This window comes from Falco punctatus, assembly GCF_963210335.1.
Source record: "Falco punctatus genome assembly, chromosome: 4".
Classification (NCBI taxonomy): Eukaryota; Metazoa; Chordata; class Aves; order Falconiformes; family Falconidae; genus Falco; species Falco punctatus.
The window spans coordinates 43,231,387-43,250,530 of NC_137583.1; the positions used below are offsets into that span (position 1 = coordinate 43,231,387).

At 38.9% G+C, this 19,144-nt stretch overlaps 1 protein-coding gene across 7 annotated transcripts in view; it reads left to right on the forward strand.

Annotated features, from left to right (window-relative positions):
- Positions 1 to 18,385, forward strand: part of CIITA (class II major histocompatibility complex transactivator) — a 35,961-nt gene extending 17,576 nt beyond the window's left edge. For 6 of the 7 annotated variants that reach the window (XM_080386813.1, XM_080386814.1, XM_080386815.1 and 3 more), the window contains 17 exons: positions 1,164 to 1,292; positions 1,713 to 1,772; positions 3,138 to 3,221; positions 3,821 to 3,880; positions 5,793 to 5,942; positions 7,155 to 7,295; positions 7,448 to 7,504; positions 9,599 to 9,664; positions 10,126 to 11,830; positions 11,944 to 12,117; positions 12,998 to 13,069; positions 14,520 to 14,600; positions 16,017 to 16,109; positions 16,448 to 16,531; positions 16,625 to 16,708; positions 17,202 to 17,285; positions 17,919 to 18,385. In XM_080386813.1, coding sequence (XP_080242939.1) covers positions 1,164 to 1,292; positions 1,713 to 1,772; positions 3,138 to 3,221; positions 3,821 to 3,880; positions 5,793 to 5,942; positions 7,155 to 7,295; positions 7,448 to 7,504; positions 9,599 to 9,664; positions 10,126 to 11,830; positions 11,944 to 12,117; positions 12,998 to 13,069; positions 14,520 to 14,600; positions 16,017 to 16,109; positions 16,448 to 16,531; positions 16,625 to 16,708; positions 17,202 to 17,285; positions 17,919 to 17,991 — 3,197 coding nt within the window. In that variant the 3' untranslated portion in view covers positions 17,992 to 18,385. The remainder of the gene's footprint in view (positions 1 to 1,163; positions 1,293 to 1,712; positions 1,773 to 3,137; positions 3,222 to 3,820; positions 3,881 to 5,792; positions 5,943 to 7,154; positions 7,296 to 7,447; positions 7,505 to 9,598; positions 9,665 to 10,125; positions 11,831 to 11,943; positions 12,118 to 12,997; positions 13,070 to 14,519; positions 14,601 to 16,016; positions 16,110 to 16,447; positions 16,532 to 16,624; positions 16,709 to 17,201; positions 17,286 to 17,918) is intronic. The other variant, XM_080386816.1, reaches the window with a different exon arrangement.
- Positions 18,386 to 19,144: the final 759 nt, after the last annotated feature.

Consider the following 19,144-nt stretch of genomic DNA (forward strand, 5'->3'; position numbering starts at 1 on the left):
GTCTTACAATATGATGACTTTGTATCTGTATATAAAATAATGATTGCTTCCAGAAACTATCGTGTTTTGAAAACTGTACATATTTACAGCTTCCTGCTCAGTAAGTCTAACACAACATACTATACTTGTGACTCATCAAGGTGTGAGAATAATGTCTTTGGTTCATCATTCCTGTAAGTAGTTTATTTGCAAATGTTCCTGTTGTAAACTGGTTACATGTAACTGTCAATACTTTTGTAGTTTGAAGCCAAAAGCTTTGGAAAAGAGAAACTGTTAGATGAGTTTGTGATGAAGCCAGTCTGCAAACAAACTAGCCTTCCTTCTGAGATCCTAAAGGACCAACACAATCCTTGTTGCTTCCATGAGTGACCAGTGTCAGCAGGTACATGGGCAAATCAGTGAAGAACTGAGCACCAGAATCTGGATTCATCTTTGTGACTAATTATTTCCCAGATTGAGCTTTGTGCTCTCAACTTCTGCCTGTTAATAACACCTGCAGGAGTGTTTCTTCACATCCATGGCCTCACTTGCCTAGTGACTGAAAGTAGGATGAATTTAGGGATCAAGGACTGACTCTTGTTACATCAGGGATGTTTCAGTGATCTGAATATGCTTGAGCCTTAGCAAAGTCTAAGATGATGTAGATAAACTGAACATTATCAGGACATGGTGCCAGTTATTGGAAGGTGGACATCTCTTCTGTTAAGACGTTAGCATGGTCTTTGACATGTTTTTGGCCTTGCCCAGCTAGCAGCTTCACAGGCAATTTGTAGCTGCAGTTCAGAGGTTACCATGGACCTAACATCATTCTGAACAGGGAATGTGGATGGTACTGCCATATCCTGATGAATAAGAAGGTTTGATAGTATGGATGAGTCTGGGCTGTGCGTGTAGGCCTTGGTGTCATATAACAGATTCTGGAACTGTTTTATTTACTAGTCTCAGGGTTTAGTCTCAGAGTTCAGAAAAAGAAAAGTGTTGATTTCTGAGTGATAAATTACTCAGAGTTCAATTCTTTTCCTACTTAGCCAACATACAATGAAGAGCTAAAGCCTTATGTTGAAGTAACAAATCTGCCTTTTCTGTATCTCCTGCTACCTGTTTTTCTTTACTCCTTGGTTATGGTGTTCATTGAGCCAATGTGTACTCCTCTTTAATTCTAGATCCTGAAGCTGATGCCAGCAACTGTGATCAGTTCAATAATATGGATTTCCTTTATACGATGGAAAATGGTGAAAATGGGGATGAACTGTATATCTGTTCCAACACCATAGAAGCTTACGCTAGAATAGGTATGAAAGCAGTTTTTTTGGGTTTTTTTAATCATTATTTTCAAAACATTTGCTATAATTATTTCTTACAAATCCTACTTTCAGTCTAAAGGAGCGGCATATAGTTAAGTGGCCTGTCCCTCATGCAGTGGTGGATCTAGTCAAGGTAGCTGAACCTGTGCATTGTGGGGTGACAGATGAACAGTAGCTTGTGGTTGTTGGGGAAAAATCTCTCTATTAATGGCTCCTTCTGCTTAATACTTCCTGTCTCAACTTCTCCTTTCTCGTATTCTTTATTTCCTGAACAACAATTGAGAATAAAAACTTATTTTAGCTCTTCAGTTATACTGCAGAATTCTGTTGATGAGGGTAAGCTTACAAGAGTTTTACTGTGAAATTTACTGTCATTAATGTGTTCCTTCTTTTTTTCCTTCTTGCTAGCTGAATTAGCAGAATATGTGCTCAAAGATCAGCAGGAGAAGCAGGTGGAAGACACTTTTGGTAAGATTTATGTGGCAAAGATTAATTTTCTCCATGACGTTGTCCTGGCTAACATCTGCATTGCACTTAATCCCCACAATCTGAACACTAGTAAGGTTTCTATACATCCAGTATCATCTTCTTTCCCCCTGGGAAGTGTCTTCCAGGATTTTCTTGGCAAAATTTGAGGGGTTTCTGTATTTTTACAGGCCTTTCTCAAAGATGGCAGTTTTATCTCTGAGCAAGTTGCTGATCATGTCACTATGGCCATAATATATGCACAGCTTAACTGTCTAGTGCAGTGTATGCCCTCAATTAGCATCAGACTTATTCTGAGCAAAAAACAGATGATATCTGTATGTTCATTAAACCTGACCCACCCAGAGGACTTAACACGTGTATAACTGCAGTTCATGCAGACATGTTTCTGTCCAGGATGCACAGAGTGCATAAGGAAGCATGTCAGATTTTACTTCTCTCCCTGATCAATGCAGCAATGGTGTAATATACATGTAGTAAATGTTTCCTTCATTCAGTGCTTGACCAGAGATAATTGCTTGGCTTTTGGTACAAAATAATTGTTTTGGTAGTGGCCCAAATGCAGCTGATTACTATTTCAGATTATATATATAGTGTGGCTGTTGGGAAATCTGTAGAATTGGAAAGATTCACAGTATATCTGTATATCCATTTTTATATTTGAGCAAAGTAATTTGGAGTAACTTACCAAAGGTCAGTCCTTCCCTAGGACAAACCTGGCTACAGAAAGCTCACATGACTTTTTAAATGCTTTTTGCTGCTCCCTAGTGTGTTTAGAATCTGTGTGCGTGTGTGTTTACCTAATGGCAACATTTATATTGGTTTTAGAGGAAATGAGACACAGTATTACTACTTAAGTATTTGCCAGTAGAAGAATGGTATGGATGATAGCTTCACAGTTCTTCCAACACAAAACGTAAAATCTGTTTAGAACCCTTTACTGTGTCTCTTAAAAGATCTAATGCTTTTTGTACATATAATGAGTAAGTAACTTTACTAGTACTGAGATCACACTGTGATACAGACTGTGATGTTTTATCCTTCGCTCATCATTAGAGAATTGAGAAGTATTTATGTTTTATTAGCCACTGAATTTATGGCAGTAGGTTAATATTTAGCAGTTCAGAAACTAACACAGGGTGACAGAATCTGCATTCAGAGCTCTGTGAGCTTTCTAAATCACATTGATCTGGATATGTGTTTTATTGCATGATTTGTTTTTTATCTTTTATTTGGAGCATATTTCATTTTTTTCTGCCTGTTGGCATGTTTCTCTTGCTTTTATCTTTTTCAATAATTTTTCTAGGATAAAGAAGGTTGACATTTGGCAATATTTCATATTTCTAGCAGGGAACCTTATTTTGGATGAAATGGCTGCTGAAAACACTGAGAGGTTTCCTGACACAAAGATGCAGAAATGTCACAAACGTTGTAAGTGAAAAACAGTGAGGGTCTGAAAGGCTGTGGTGTCTGAATTCTAAATTTGCATTATAGTACTTTGGTTTTACCACAGCTTCAATGAATCTCATGTAGTTCTTCACTTAGACAACCAGATGTTTTTCCTCTGACTTTGCTCATCCTGTTGAGGGCTGAAAGTGAAAACAGCTCCTCCAGACACATTCCTTACAATTTGCAGAACTTGTTATCCTATAACATGTCATTAAGCATGGTGTGTTTCTTCCTTTTATTAATCCATCCATGTGACAGCATTAACTTTGTTTTCAGCATATCTATACCTCAACAACCATTAGCTGAACAATTCCCACTTTAATAGCAAGAACAGCAGCAAAAATCTTTGATTACTGGCACAAAAATCTGCTGCCTAATTGAAACTTCACAGTCAGAGTGAAATAACGTGAGGCTTTTCTCATTCATGTTTTATACACTGGACCTGTACAGTTCTGAAATAGCTGAACTGAAACTGATAACGCCCCCTTGTACTTTAAAAAGTTAAAATAAATTTCCGTGGTGGAAACTTAAAATTACCAAACTAATTCAATATTTGTCACTTACTATCATCTTTCTTTCAGCATTCTTAAGCTCTTCAGAGAGTTGCTCTGATGCTTCACAACCCAAATACAAGAAAATGGGTAAGTTATTGGCTGAATAGGAAAAGATCATTGAGTACACATTGCCTCATGTTGCAAACTCTGCCTTGTAGGGAAAGTTTGCTGTCATAGATTTGATGATCTAGTGTTGTCATGCACTTTCATGTTTCTACTTCTAGTGGAGTAGAAATCATTGTAAAATTGCCTCCTTATACACCTCTAATTCATGATGCAACAAATCCATGCCCTCTTATCAGTAGCTATTAATCTGTGCATCTTAGGACCAGCTACGTGGTAGCCTAGGAACAGCTGGATCCTCATGCTTGAAAAGCACGTTCCTGCTGGCTGATAGAAAAATCACTTCCTTAGCATCAGCAAGAGGCACAGTTGAACTCTTCTAAATCCATCTGAGAGAAGAAAGCAAAAGAGTGGAGAATTGGGTCAGTGCTAAATTTTGTAATTTTTATTGTGTATACCTTTTGTTTCTGATGGATAATGTGACCCAGGTGTAGTTCTGCCTGAGTCTGGAAAGTGCTCAGAAATCCTTTTCTGGAAAATTCTCAGAATATTATCAATCTCTCTACCTTACTTGACCTAGTGAAGGTGCTGAGGGAAGGAATATATACATAAGGCAGTATAAGTACTGGGTACAAAAAATCTAATTGGCAGAAAGATGAGCTACATGAAAAAATCAGGAATTTATTTAACCTGTTATAAAAAGAGTGTCACAGTATGATCCCGCAAAGATAAATGCATCAGTTCTTCAGAAGTGAAGACTACCTACAGTAAAGAGGATAATGTGTACTAAAGTTCAGAGTGGTAAGCCAAAGATGAGATTCTTTCAAAGGAATTGAATGAAATGAAACTTTAGATTTGACAAACTGTTTGTGGCTAGCTATGGCATACCTGATTTTATCTGACTGTAGCAATGCAATAATCTTTGGATAGGAAATTACATGGGAATTTCACACGTTGGTTTACACAAAAGCTGAAAAACACTTTGTAAAGTCTGTTTTTATACAGTAAGAATGAAAGGTTCCTATAACAAACTAATGCATCAGTTCCTGATAAACAATGTAAACACATCCCACCCTAAAAGGCTTTCCTTCCAGATGACAGTGTACACTATAGTGGCACAAAACACACAGGTTTGTAGCTCCTGATAAAACATTAGACCACAGAAAGTGACAAAATAGAGACTTGATTGTTGTTGCTAGACAGGAGGGAGAAATAAAAGCAAAAGCAACTCTGAGAATGAGAGTGGGGCAAAATGAAGGAAACTAGCCAACTAGTTCAAAATAAGCAAGTGCATTTTCCTTGTTTTGTAAGAAACTTTCAATAAGCAAATGAAATTATACAATGCACAGGAGTCTCTCTCCCCATTTGTCCTCTTCTTGGAAAAAAAACTAGTGCTGCAGGTAAGTTGCATCTTTTAAAAGTCAGGTGTTTGTGGCTGTTCTTCAGGAAAGCCTCTTAAAAAATACTTGTTATCCTTACAAGCACTGTAGTGTCTAAGTAGAGTCATGGTACTCAATTTATTGCACTTAGGCCTCTCTCATCTTGTGCAGTAGTAACGCAATAAACTGTTCTTGGGAAACTTAGTACAGCCAATGTAAGACCTTGTTATGTCTTATCTGTCTGTCATCCATGTGTAAGGTCACTTACATCTAAACACATCTGAAAGTTTGTAGAAAGGCCAGGAAAGATGAAGAAAAAGAAAATGAAGAGAGTGAACTACTGGAAAAAAAGCCATCTACTACAGAATATCATAATACATTTTCAGTTTTGAGACCTGAGCAAATTTCATAAAGCTATTGTGAATTGTTCTTGCTTTTGGAAAATCAAAACGCAACTGATCAGAATCAAGTGATTTATGATATCTATTGAGACCTCTTCTTTGGCCCTCTTAACTTCTAACAATGAAATAACTTTCTCCTATTTTGCTTTTTTCAAGTGGAAGTCCCTGCAGTGTCTGCAGGGAATGGCAGTTTCTTACCAATGCCTCTCGACAGCCATCCAGCTAGCTCCACCTCACTCACTAACCAGCGCACATCCTTTTCTGTTCCTGCTACCAATGCGTTGGAAAGAAGTTCTGACATTCCTGGTATGTACAGTACAGCTGTGAGTGTGTATCTACACACAGGCTGATCTATACAAGTGGAAAACTCTCTTATAAATCTGGACATTGACCATGAACAATGGCAGGAACACCAAGTATGGCAGCTGTTTCAATCCAAGAGTTAAAAGTGTGGCACTCACTGAAAGAATGAAAAATATTCAAGGGAAATTAAAAGTTCATTGCCCCTAAAGAAATAGAATGAGTCTTTAATTGGTGAAGTGCAGGTTAATAAATAAGAGAACAGAGTTCTTTATTATATGTTAATCTTAATAATTAATTACTTGTTTAAAGACTAGGAAATCACAGAATTTTCATTGATAAACTTGGTTTAGTTCCAATTTCTTTTTCATCCAGAGTTTTGTAAAGGATTGTGGAATAATTGCATTTGAAATAGTAGAGCAAAATCTAGGCTGGAATTTTTTTCACAAAAACTAAGTGCTAATCCAATTAATCCAAGTGATGGGCTGTGTAGCCACCTTGCCTTGATCACGTTGCATAGCAGACGTGCTACACGGGCAAGGGCTAATGACAAAGACACAATTCAACACCATTCACTACTAAACTATGCTGGAAAGGAACCAAGAAGGAGTGGTTAAATTAGAAATCTTGAAGTATCTGATGCTAGCTGAAACAGCACAAAGTAGCAGAAGACATTCTGTCACACCTACAGAAAATCAGAGCTATGGCTGATTAAATTGCAAGCACTGCATCATCAAAAATATTCCCCAGTGTGGGTTCAGAGGGAGGATGCTTGCTAGCTGCTTCTATAAGCTGCATGAGGTGTGATTATGTGGGAAAGACGTAGGGCAAAAGATGGTACAATTAATTCAGATACATAATATTAACATATTTTCTCTCTTCTGGATCTCTGGTTGATACATTTACAGACTGTGCCTCAAGCACTTTCCTTATGTTAATAGGATTTCTCTTTAGACTATCAAAAACTGGTGGCCACTGCAAACTGGGTAATCCCTTGCACTTCACATCCATCATACCTTTTGAGAGTTTTTGTTTAATGGATTCAATGGACCTGCTGTGATCCTGTAAATTCTGGTTTATAAACTCTCCACTGGGAATATTTGCCCAGAAGCTGCTGGAAAGGATAAGTCGCTTCTAGAAAGCTTTTTCTTTCTTAGAAACTTTTAGAAACCAGGAGCCTTTAAAAGCAGAAGGGTAATTATCCTGCACTTATTTCAGGATCTTCAGCACCTTTGATTCCGGAGTGTCTACCCGTCGGCGTGAAGGGGAGCCAAGAGAATAGAGGCTTTGCAGATCCTCCTCAGCAGATACTTAACTTTCTTCTTGGAAATGGCACATCAGATGTTATATTATATCCAGGTAAGAGCAATATCCACATAAATAGGCACTTTTATCCACATAAATAGGCAGCAAGTACTGGAAAATCTATGCTGTCAACAAAGTACTAAGTTCCCTCATTTCAGTTACTGATAGCTATGATAGGCTGAACATTATCATTTGTTTCTTGCCAGTGCTGACTTCTTACACAGAAACGTTGATACCCCCAAGTTTTCCAGTCAGTTTATGTGGTAAGTAGAAAACGAACTTTTATATATATAGTACTTTGGATTGGGAGAGGGAGCACGTTGCTTCTACCCAAAGCCAATTCTCCCCTCCAGGCTCTACCCATATTGACCTTACTGAGGAAAGTAGAAATAAATAGCATTTCCTTCTTTGTGTTGATTACTGGCTGCTTAGTCTAGTCCAAAATAAAGAACAGATAAGGGGTTGTAGAGCTACAGGTTCAGCCATATCTTAGCAGCCAATCCATCGTTTGCTATGAAGTCCAGATTCTGGAAGAAGTCATCTTGTCTAGCTGAAACAATACAAAAACCCAGTGTGCTGGAGCATCATCAGAAGTGGAAGCTGTGCTGGTACTGGCATGGCCTGAGTATCTTAAATGCTGACTGCAGTCAGCTCACATGGGAGCCCCAAAACCAAAATGGTGACAACTTAACTAAACAATACAGAAGCCCAAAATACAGAAAGATTTATAAAGAAATCAGAGCCTTGACCAACATACAACAGTCCCACCTGTGGTAGCAAACTTTCCCCAGCCACTTCTCTCCCAGCCTTCAGAGCTGTGAAACAGGGAGTTTGGGTTCAGTGCTCAGGGAGGGTGATGGCCCAGTTGCCCGGTGTGTGCAGTCGCTAGCCGCCCAGCGCGGGTGGCTTGCTCCCCTCCGGTGGCTAACACCCGAAAGAGCAAGGCTTTAAAGTGGGGATTACTAGGCAAACACCCCTTGGTTTGGGAAAGTATTTGTAAATTATGTATGCTGTCTATCTGAATACACGATACTAATAATTCCAGCTGGTTTACAGCAGCATAACATGGTATGTCACAAACCTCAGAATTCCAAATGCAGCAGAAAAATTAGCACATAAGCTACCAAGTGAGTCTCTTTTCCTTTTTTAAGAATTATTAGTATCTGATTTGACCAATGCTGCTTCCTATCTAAATGTCTCATTACAGCTTTTCTTCGGTTTCCATTCTGTTGTTTTTATTTAATAAAATAAATAGTAAACCAAAACCAGACACTTGCCTGAAGATGGGCATGCCCCCTCTTGAATTAATATCTTAAGTTATTTTTCTTCTACAAGGAGAACTGTCTCTATATCAAATGTATTCTTTCACTGGAGAAAAGACCTGCTTATTAGAAGTCTGTGGGTGCTTCCCTGCTCTAACCATTCCATCTTTCACTGGCATGCAGGGTTGGAATTGATTTCCAGATCTCTGAAAATGTAAGATCTGTATTTTTTTTTTTAAACCACATCCTACATCAAGATAAACCAAATATTGTGGCAATAAATACATTCGTACAAATCAAGGGAGATTAACCTGTTTTGTTTTGATGGTTTTTTTCTGCATCTCTGTTGAGTGTGGTTACCACAAGACTGTTGATGGGGTTGGGTTTGTTATAGTCTCTGTCAATTTAAATTCTGTCCTGCATCTGCAAAGCTTTTCGTAACAAAAGTTTTTCTAAAACTGATACTTTGTCATTACTAGTCTGTAGAAAATATGCTTTCTCTGAAAAATTCCCCCAATTTCTTTGTGTGTGGCAGACACTGCTCATCTGACCAAGTGCAAAAGTCTGCAGTAGGTTTGAAAACAAACAAGCAAAAAGAAAGAAAATTGGATAATGGCAGTCCTTTCTCGGGAAGAGTAATGGGTAAATTCTGTTGCTGACAGTCACTTCTCTGTGACTTTCATCCTTAATGCTTGGTTACAAAGTGTAGAAAAACAAAAGGAATCTATTGGTTTTGATGACATAAAGAAGTCCTATGTGTGAATGTGAATTTATGCAGAACACTGACATTTGAAAAGAACAGTGGATGTCAGCTTGTTATGACAGGTCTTCTGCTTCATACAACTGCCGGAACAGCTGTCATCTTGTATGGTGTCATACTGCCTGCAACAGTTTGTCAGCTGAATTGTTATTTGTGTGACGATACTTTTTTTCCCCCTTCCCTTGTAAAATAAACAAAATATCTTTCTCTGGATGTCACATAATATATGTTGCAGTGAACTTCAAAATTTGCATTAGTCTTATTGTTAAAATTAATGAAACTGAATAGACTAGTACCTAGGTATCTTCCTCAAGTATATTGTTCTGTTTCTCCAGGTTTACAAATGTTCAAAGAAGTCCAGATTCCCATAATTCCTTCTGAAGAACCTTTCAAAAGACCAAGTGAGTTTAGATTTCTTGAACTTAAAACTTCCAGTATTTTTTGGCTAATTTTTTCTGTGTTTCTTTGCAAATAGAAAAACTACGTGTAGGAATTGTCATTCAGCAATTTTTGAAGCTGTTCTGAGTGTCGAAGCACAATTCCTGTTTTTAAGTTGTTAAACTTGTCTACCTTTAGATATCTAGCTGTAGTACCTACTTAGAAGGTCAGTATATTTAGCTGATTTTATCATATGCATAGGTCTCCAAAATTATTCATTTCCTATGTCTGAAAGTCTGTTGTGCCTGCACTCCTAATTTGAGTACATGCAGTTGCATGGGATAAATCCAGACCTACATGCCTTATGGGGACTGATGTATTTTGAATGTATATTGAGTATGATTACGTACTTAAACCACCATGAAGTGATGTTGTAATCTGTGGAGTATTTTCTTCAGTTTGCTTGTGCTATTTATTTCTCTAGAGCCAGTGGAAGCTTTCTGTACATCACTTATGGATTATTTCCGAGATGTGTGCAAATCTGTGGCCATGGAGCGTGAAGTAACTCTTGATCACCTGTTTATTGATGGGACACTTGTTCAAAGCCAAACTGAAACCAAGTCTGGGAAGAATAGTGAAAAAGCCATGGAAAAGGAGCTAGTAACTTGCAGTCTGCAAGGGAAGGAGAAGGCAGTCCTTAAAAGAAGCCAAATATTTCAAATCCCCAGAGGTAGAGACTTAGAGACTAAAGTGATTGTGGTGCTGGGAAAAGCAGGAATGGGCAAAAGCATTCTTGTTCAGAAGATCTGCCAGGACTGGTCCAATGGAGAGTTTTCTCAGTTTGAATTTGTATTTTGGTTTGACTGCAAACAAATAAGCTTTCCTGAGAAACGATATAGCCTGAAGGATCTGCTTCTTGAATTTTTTGTAAAACCTCAGGAGGGAAATGAAGAGATCTTTGAGTATATATTGCAAAATCCTGCTAAAGTCCTTCTGGTTTTTGATGGTTTTGAAGGCTTGCATGATCATGAAAATTCTCCTCGTTGCTTGGCCAGTCAGCCTGAAAAACACTTGTGCACTATAAAGGAGCTGCTTTCAGGACTCATACAAAAGAAGACACTCAATGGTTGCACTTTACTACTTACAGCAAGACCAAAAGACAAGGTGTACCAGTATGTGTCAAAAGTGGATAAGGCTATTGAAATAGTAGGATTTTCCCCTCAGCAGAGAGAGTTGTACATATCCAAATACTTTGAAGGATTACCCTACTGTAATAATGCACTGAAATTAATCAAAGAGTGTGAGTACCTGTTCAGTTATTGTTACAGCCCTGTTATGTGTAGATTTGTTTGTTTTATCTGTGAGACAGTACTTGAAATGGGAAACGAAAGCCTTCCTTCAACTCTTACTGCAGTCTTCCTGAAATTTGTTCAGCAAAAGATAATGCCTATGCAAACAGATGTTACAGCCATACAGAATCAAGAGAGTCTTGCTACACTAGCCCGTATAGCCTGGTATCTCGGAGAAAAGCACCAAAGTGCCATGAAAAGTGATCATCCTTCTAAGGAAGTGAAAGAGTTTGCTCTGAAATATGGATTTTTCCTGCCTTTTGCATTCCCCAGACATTCAGATAGTGGAGAACAGGAATTTGGGAGCACATTCTCTGACTTTGTCATTCAGAATTTCTTGGGTGCACTTCACCTTATGTTAGCAGAAGACATCAAGGATAAAAGTCTAACAAAGTACCTGTCTCTTGCATCCAAGAAGAAAAAACCTTATAACTGGTTAGATTTAGTGCCTCGATTTTTGGCTGGATTGTTGTTCCTCCAGGATGACTCCTACTTCTGCTCCCGTTCAAATAAGGATGTAAAACTATCAACCAAGAAGCAAAAACCACTGTTGAAATATATTAGAAGGCTGCAGATAAATGAGCTCTGCCCAGAGAGGTTACTTGAACTTTTGCATTGTATTTATGAAACACAAAGCAATTATCTTTTGCAGCATGTGGCCTTAAGGCTCAAAGCAGACCTGTCTTTTCTGGGTGTAGTTCTTGCACCACCTGATGTCCATGTACTGCACTCTATTTTAAAAAGGTCAAGAAAGGAGTTTTTCTTGGATTTGCAAAACAGCAGCATTGACATGCAAGGGCTAAAAGACTTGGTTGGCCTAAAGAATGTGGCATCTTTCAGGTTGGTCATTCTTTGTAGATAGTAGTGTCATTCATAGGAGTGTGTGTAGATGACACTTTCACACAACAGCAGCAGTCGTATCTGTTGATTTCACATGTTTTGTCACTTCACAGGGCCTCCCTCAGTGATACAGTCAGGCTCTGGAAATCTTTAGAACAGGCGAAAGACTATGAACTGCTGAGAGCATCAACAGAGAAATTCATTCTTGATCCCTTTAAGGCAAAGACGATGAAGGACATCAGTGATCTTTCAGACCTTGTAAAGATGCAGGAGAAGATGATCAATTGGTAGGCTCATTTATGATCAAAGGTCCTCTTAATATACTAGCTATTTAAGAAAATGGGGGTACACTGACACTGCTGGAGAATAGAATGTTCTGCTTGTCCAAAGGAGAAGTAATTATGGCTGTGCGAGCTCTTGTATCATCTCAAAGTGTTCTCCTACCCTGATGTGTGGTGGTTGTCATGGCAGGGAGGAGCAAAGATAGCACCGTGCAGAATATTTATCAAAACTGCCAATAAAAAAGCCAGCTGTCCTTTTTTTCTTCAGACTTCTTTATAATCTCTGAGTATGCTTTCTTCTAGTTGTTTTCAGTTACATAACTTGGGCTAACTGTTTTTTTCCCCCCTGCAGCACCTGGGCCATAAATGAAGGCTTGTTTTGCACTGGTCACAAATGACCTGAGTCAGCCCTTTAGCTCAGGAAGTAAAAGCCTGTGTTATGTGCTCTATAAACCCTGTGTTTCATCCATGATTATGGTGTGGCCAGGGGGTTGGTTGCAATTAAAAGCACACATAAAGTATTTTGGTTGGTTTTTTTTAAAATAAAAATGGTGAGTTCCATTTTAATACAAGCAGAATATTTTGATTACAAATATACACAAGTAAGTTTTGTGTTTGATGGTAAATACTTGATTTAGAAGAAAGTATTTTTAAGTTTTATTGGCAAAAGAGAAAATGACTGCACTATGAAAGACTATAAGCAGATTGAAATGAATTGAATCAAGAAAGGTTGGAGCAGAAGTTATTCTGAAATTTCCTGGTTCCTCAGTTAATGCAGAAGTTTTGGTTTTATTTCTTGTAAAAGTTTACTAAGAAACTATTTTTAAAGCACTGTTTTGTTTGCTAAAATAATGATTGTACTCTGGTTCTACTGTGATTTATTTAGTGTGCAAGATGCATCTGGTTGCAGCAGCTGTGGAATTCCTGCCATCAAAAACCTCAAAAAAATAGAATTTGCGTAAGTGATATATAACTCTCTGTTGATTGGTATATCATTACATTTAAAACTGAGAAGAGTCATGGCCAGGCTGGATGGGGCTGGGAGCAGGCTGCTTTAGCGGGAGGTGTCCCTGCCCGTGGCAGGGGGGTTGTAACTGGGTGATCTTTGAGGACCCTTCCAACCCAAACCAGTCTGTGGTTCAATTATTGGCTACAGTCATTGAACTGATATCTCATTAGTTTTTGGTAAAGCATTAAGTAAACCCCATTTATTGCTATTTTGCTTTTCTCAACAGATTTATTAAGTTATGGCCCAAACTCAAAAAACATTGTTTCTGGCTCTTGCAGTGATATAGATCAACATGGTTCTATCGGTGTTGTTTGATTTTACTACAAGTTAGTTCCTTATCACCAGATGTAGGTCTTGTGCCACAGGGTATAAAGTGTGTCAATTGTGATCCAACTGCTTGGGAAATATTTTTTCCCCAGAAATGCTCAACTTTTCTGAGTCTTCTGATGCAATTTTCTGTCCTATCAGAGCTTAGACCATGAGAGAATAAGGTCAGAGAGTGCTTCCCAAATAAAATATTTGCCACCATTTTCTAGGAAGAAGGAAGACTGGTTTGGAAACTCTTTAAAAATTAGGTTTACTGATGTTTCTTTTTTCCCCCAAACTGTAAACAGCCTCCAAGTCTATTCTGTTGTTTTAAACATCCTGCCATAGAATGTGAATTAGTTTGGGCAGAAATTACAACAGTGCAATGGAGAACTCTGATTAGGTCTTCACGTGTTTCCTGCTCTTCACATCTGATCCAGTCTAGAATTGCTGTGCTTGGCCTTACTTTTGATTTTATGCTGCTCTTCCTTTTCTCATTTCCTCTCCTACTTTCCCTTTATTTTAAAATTTTGGTTAGAATTCCAATCCTTTTAACTAGGCTGAACTTGTTCTGATACCAAGGAAACTCAAAATATGAGGTTAGCGTCTGAAGGAAAAATGCTTGGAGCTGAAATATTAAAGTTCAATTTATGCTTTAAGCTGCAATAAAATATTGATCTTAAGTTGTTATTCTAAATTGCCAGTAGTTGGAGGAAAAATAGTATTTTTTTCGTCTCGGTTAGCAGGGTTATAATACTTAAAATCCTGAAGAAAAAATAGAAAAAGAACAGAAATACAGGAATCTAAACCAAGTGAGTTGAATCTTGCAGAGAGTAACAAAAAAGTGGCAGATACATGTACCACTGCCTGTGTGCAAGCAGCTCTGCTCTGTCTGATCTTAGCCTTGTGGGGTCCTTATCTGGAGGCTCCAAAGCAGAAATCCTTGCTGCAGATGGTAGGGAATGGCGGCTTCTGAGGAATGTAAACTAGCTTGCATTTTGGGGTTGCAGGGGAAGAACTTAAAAATTTGTAACTTTTGCCCTTTCTGAGCATGTGAAAAAACTGCTGCATGTCTATATTTATTTTCTTTCAGGCTGGGTCCGGTATGTGGCCTTCAGGGATTCCTAAAACTTGTGAAAATTCTTGCAGCATTTCCATTGCTTCAGCATTTAGAGTGAGTAATGCTAAAGTTTAACTTTGCTAATGTTGCTCCTCAGCAGCCCTTGATGATGGCAGAGCTCACATGGACAGAAACATTTGCCAACAAGACTACTTCCTCTGAACAAACTGAACAAAAACATTCAGAGAGTATAGCAGCAGAGTAAAAGCTAGCAGTCTTCATCCTTCCTTAAGACGCTTCTTAGTGGTTCGTTCAATACCCGTTCAGTCACTTCCCTGTGTGTTCTTCAGCGGTTAAAAGCTTGTGGGAAAGGTTTAGCACAGAGCCCCGCTGGGGCTCCCCTTTCCTACCCTGACACTGACCAACACTGCCCGCAGATTACTTATTTCTTCATTCAAGGTCCACAGCACGCCAGAGTCCCAGGCTCCCTCGTTGTGAGTTTGAGAGACTCATGGTCCTGTCTTCCCCAGGAAAGAACAGGCTCCCTGCTGAACCAGAAGCAGGGTTAAATTTGGAGGTTAACTTCAGTATTTGTGCTGGTCCAGTGCACCTTCCAGTGTCAATGAGCATCCTGAACTTCTGGTAGAACTTGTAAGAGATTGAGCTTTGTGGATTTGATTCGTGTAAAAGACACAAAATAGCCATACTCGGCTAGTATCTGGTTTTGTTCTGCCAAGTATTTTTAGACAGTCTTTGTCCCTTCCTTTGCCAGGAGCAGTATTAGAAATAGAGTTTTAAGAACTCCAGTTACTATTTGTTCTCTTTATCCATGACAAACCAGCTGTCACTGAACTTTAAGCTTCTTTAGGCTAGAAACAATTGTGGCAACAATAGTCAATATTCTGCTGTCATCTCTGTGGGAAGATTACAGGGTTTTGAGAGGGCCTTCGGCCTTACTGGCTCAGCCCATTGGCCATTTGTCTGTATTGTATCTGGCATTTTCATGATATTTTTGGAAAACAAGAAGGTCTAAAATTGGAATGAGTACGATGTATCCCAGCATTATCTGTCAGATTAAAAGGGGATCCAGTATCTAAAATTGTGATTATCTAAAACTCTTTCTGTCTGGATACCTGAATGAAGTAAAACTTAATTTCTAATACTCCCTGTCTGGAGAAGGAGCTGTTTAGGCAGGGATTTACAGTGTCTGCTGGATTTTCAGTTCTGTATTTCTGTATGCACAGGAAATCTCACTTCAGCATTGCTGGAACACAGTTATTTCATAACCACTTTAATAATGTTGCATATTAAAAGAAATGGGTCGTTCCATTCAACTAGTTAAAAAAAAATCTTAGGCTGTGAATTTGAGAAGTAGAGAGCTGCTTATTAGAGGAGCCGTAATTTGCATGATGCTTCTTGCTGGCTGAGGCTCCCGCAGAGAGATTCTCAAGATAGAGTGGTCTCTGAGGTGAATAAGCCACAAAAATTTAGATTAAAAGGAAAGCTGATTTTCTCTTTGTTGTCACCCAGTCTTGATGCTCTGAGTGAAAATGGCATAGGAGATGAAGGAGCAAAGAGCCTATCTGAAGTCTTTCCAACCCTGACATCACTGGAAACATTAAAGTAAGTGCAAGGTTAACAGTTCTGGGAAATTTTGAAAAGAAAGAAATTAAACCTAGAGCCTTAAGGGGCTGTGTGTTAACAATTATGAGTACAACTGACCCATGGGCATGGAAGACCAATGAGCCTATGGACACACTTAATCTGTACATTCATTAAAGAAATAGGTTAATCCTACAGTAATTCCTCATTTCCCTTCAAGGGCTGTAATCTTTTCCTCTGTATTTGTCCTAAACAGACTGCCCAAATTACATAAAAAAGACATCAAAATTTATTTTATTCACATTGTAATATGTTACAATAAATGCGCTCAGCTAACCAAACTATCTCACTTACTGTAGCTTATCACAGAATAAGATAACAGATGTGGGTGCAGAGAAACTAGCTACCGCTTTGCCTTCCTTGTCTTCATTAAAGACACTAAGGTAAGTAGTTGTATCCTGTTTGGTTGTTTTGTACAACGTACCTTTCTATCTCTGTCAAAAATTACTGAAGTATACCGCTCTGGTTTTCTGCAGCTTATACAATAACAGCATTTGTGATTTTGGAGCAGAAAATCTTGCAAAAGTTCTTCCTGCGATGGCATCTTTAAGAGTGCTAGAGTGAGTATGAAATCTGTTCAGATGGCCTGGGACAGCTCACTTGCTTGGATACTGAAAATCCAAATCTTATGTGCTCAGAGATAGAGGAGACAGAAATGGAGGAATAAAATTTCAGGGAAGTTTCACAGGGAAAATCTGTTTATGCAGAGGCCAGGTAGCCAGTGGTTAGAAAGGATTAAGGAACCAGTTTACCATAAAAACCTAAACATTTATTTTAACATGGGAGAGTAGGGTCATGGGGAGTTGGAGAAGGACCTCAGGTACATAGAAAAAGGAATTCCTCAGATGAGCTAACTTAATGAAGTTCCCGTTTGACCTTTTGAGTATTTTATTGCTGTTTTTTTGCATCAAGGCTCTATTTTGTTTTTTTTCTTTCTTCCCCCATGTGCAGATCAGCCCATATAGTATGTTTGATTTTTGAATGAAATATTTGATTACACCACTTCATAATATAATGATGTGGATTAACAAAGTCTTTTTTTTTTTTTCTTAGTGTTCAGTATAACAAAATAACTGGTGTTGGAGCCCAGCAGCTGACTGACAGCCTACGAAAATGTCCCCATATAAAAAACTTGGTGTAAGTCACTTGATATGCTGTTTGCTGTATCTTTGTTCTGTAAATTGGGTTAGAACTCAAGCTGTGTTCTGTATTTCTCAAGTTTATAAGAAGCAAACAAAAAAGACATCACTAAAATACAAAAGCAGTTACAGAATTGTTAAAAACATTGCCTCTGGTTTTAGCTGCATTAATTCCCAATTGTCCCAGGCAAGCAAGCTTGTCCTGCTTAAAGCATAGTTTATATTGAGCCTCTCTTTGTTAATCTTCTACCCTCCCAGAGTACCTGACCTACTCTAGGCTGCAGGATGCGTATTTGAAGGCTAAACAATGAGCAGCCACCGTTAGAGGTTAAATATACTGAAGCTGCCAGTACACATTCAGGGGAAGAGAGACTGATCTAAAGAACAGTTATGGAGACGGGGCTGTAGTGTGTCCTATAACCAGAGTCAGGCAGGTTGTGCGGGAAACTGCTTCTAAATGAAAATATATTTTCATTTGTTCCATAGCTTTAAATACTTTTATAGTATGATATTCAAAAGGAAAAGGCAGCTTTTAAAAAAAACAAACAAAAACATCCCAAACACACCAAAACAACTGTGAAGCAAATTACACTTCTCAAAATCTCTTTCCTTTCTGAATTTGCCCTTACAGGATGTGGAATCCCACCATTCCCTATGGAGTTCTCGAACACCTTCAGCAGCTGGACTCTAGAATCAGCGTGTAGGTTCAGATGATCCCATAAAGGTAGCATAAATTCTGGCTCCCTGAGGCAACAAGATTTGTTTCTGTGGCAGCTGTTGATTCTGGTCTCACTGGCAGCAGGCACAGTGACAGCATCAACGCATACATGGCTGAGTAAAGAGATGCTGCCCTAGAGCGGCACAGGTTGATATCACATCAGGCCCCCTTTCCCCCAACTCACCTTGCATCCCCCACCTCCCTGGCACCAGCACTAGCAGACTGCAAGAGCTGCATCAACAAGAATGGACTTCTGAACTCCTAGATCAGCCCAGTTCAGTGACTGGCAGCTGGCCTGCTTACCTTCTCTCTTCTGTTGTGGGAAACTAAATAGCATTTTTTTATTTCTCTTAGTTAATAGAAGAGTTCTGTACTCATTAGAGGTTGTTTTGTGTTGATTTTTAGTGAGTCCTTTCACTTCTCCGTTGTTGAATACAAATCCTCAATGGCTGTTTGTGAAGCTGTGCCTATACTGTACTCGGAGCAAGCCATTGCTTCCTACAGTCCTTGTTGTCAGTCTCTTTCCTGTGGTTTAGCCACTGGCAGCCACTTCTACTTCATTGATTCTGCCTGCACAGTTTCAAGAATCTTGAAATAATTGCATTGTTAGCAATTTGCTAACAGTTTGCTGATGATCATCAGGATCTGCCTGAAGGAGCTGCAGCAGGTATGGGAGGTTAGGGTTTTGTGTAGGATTTCTGCTCCTGGTTTTCTTCTGTGTGCTTCCTCTTACTCTTAAATAAGTAAATAAATAAGTAAATAAATAAACAAATAAATAAATAAATAGCGCAGGATGCATCAGTGAAATGAACCCAGTGAAGAATAAGAAGCCAGAGTCAAACCAGGTACCAGATACCCTCCAGTTTGCTTTCAGATGGCAAAAAACACATTGCAGAGTGATGGCCAGCTGCTTGAGCTGTGGTTTCAATGGCCCTGGCACTGGCTGCAGTTGCTACTGGCTCCCTAAACCATGCAGTGAGCCAGGCATTTGCGTGACTTTGCTCTCAGCGCACTAATCACCGGTGGTGGACTGGGCTGTATATACGGCACTGATCAGGCGACAGGCTGTGGAAGACCGGGGTGCCCTATCAGCTTCACCGACTACTTTATACAGCAAAAGTGAAAAATTGTAGTGATCC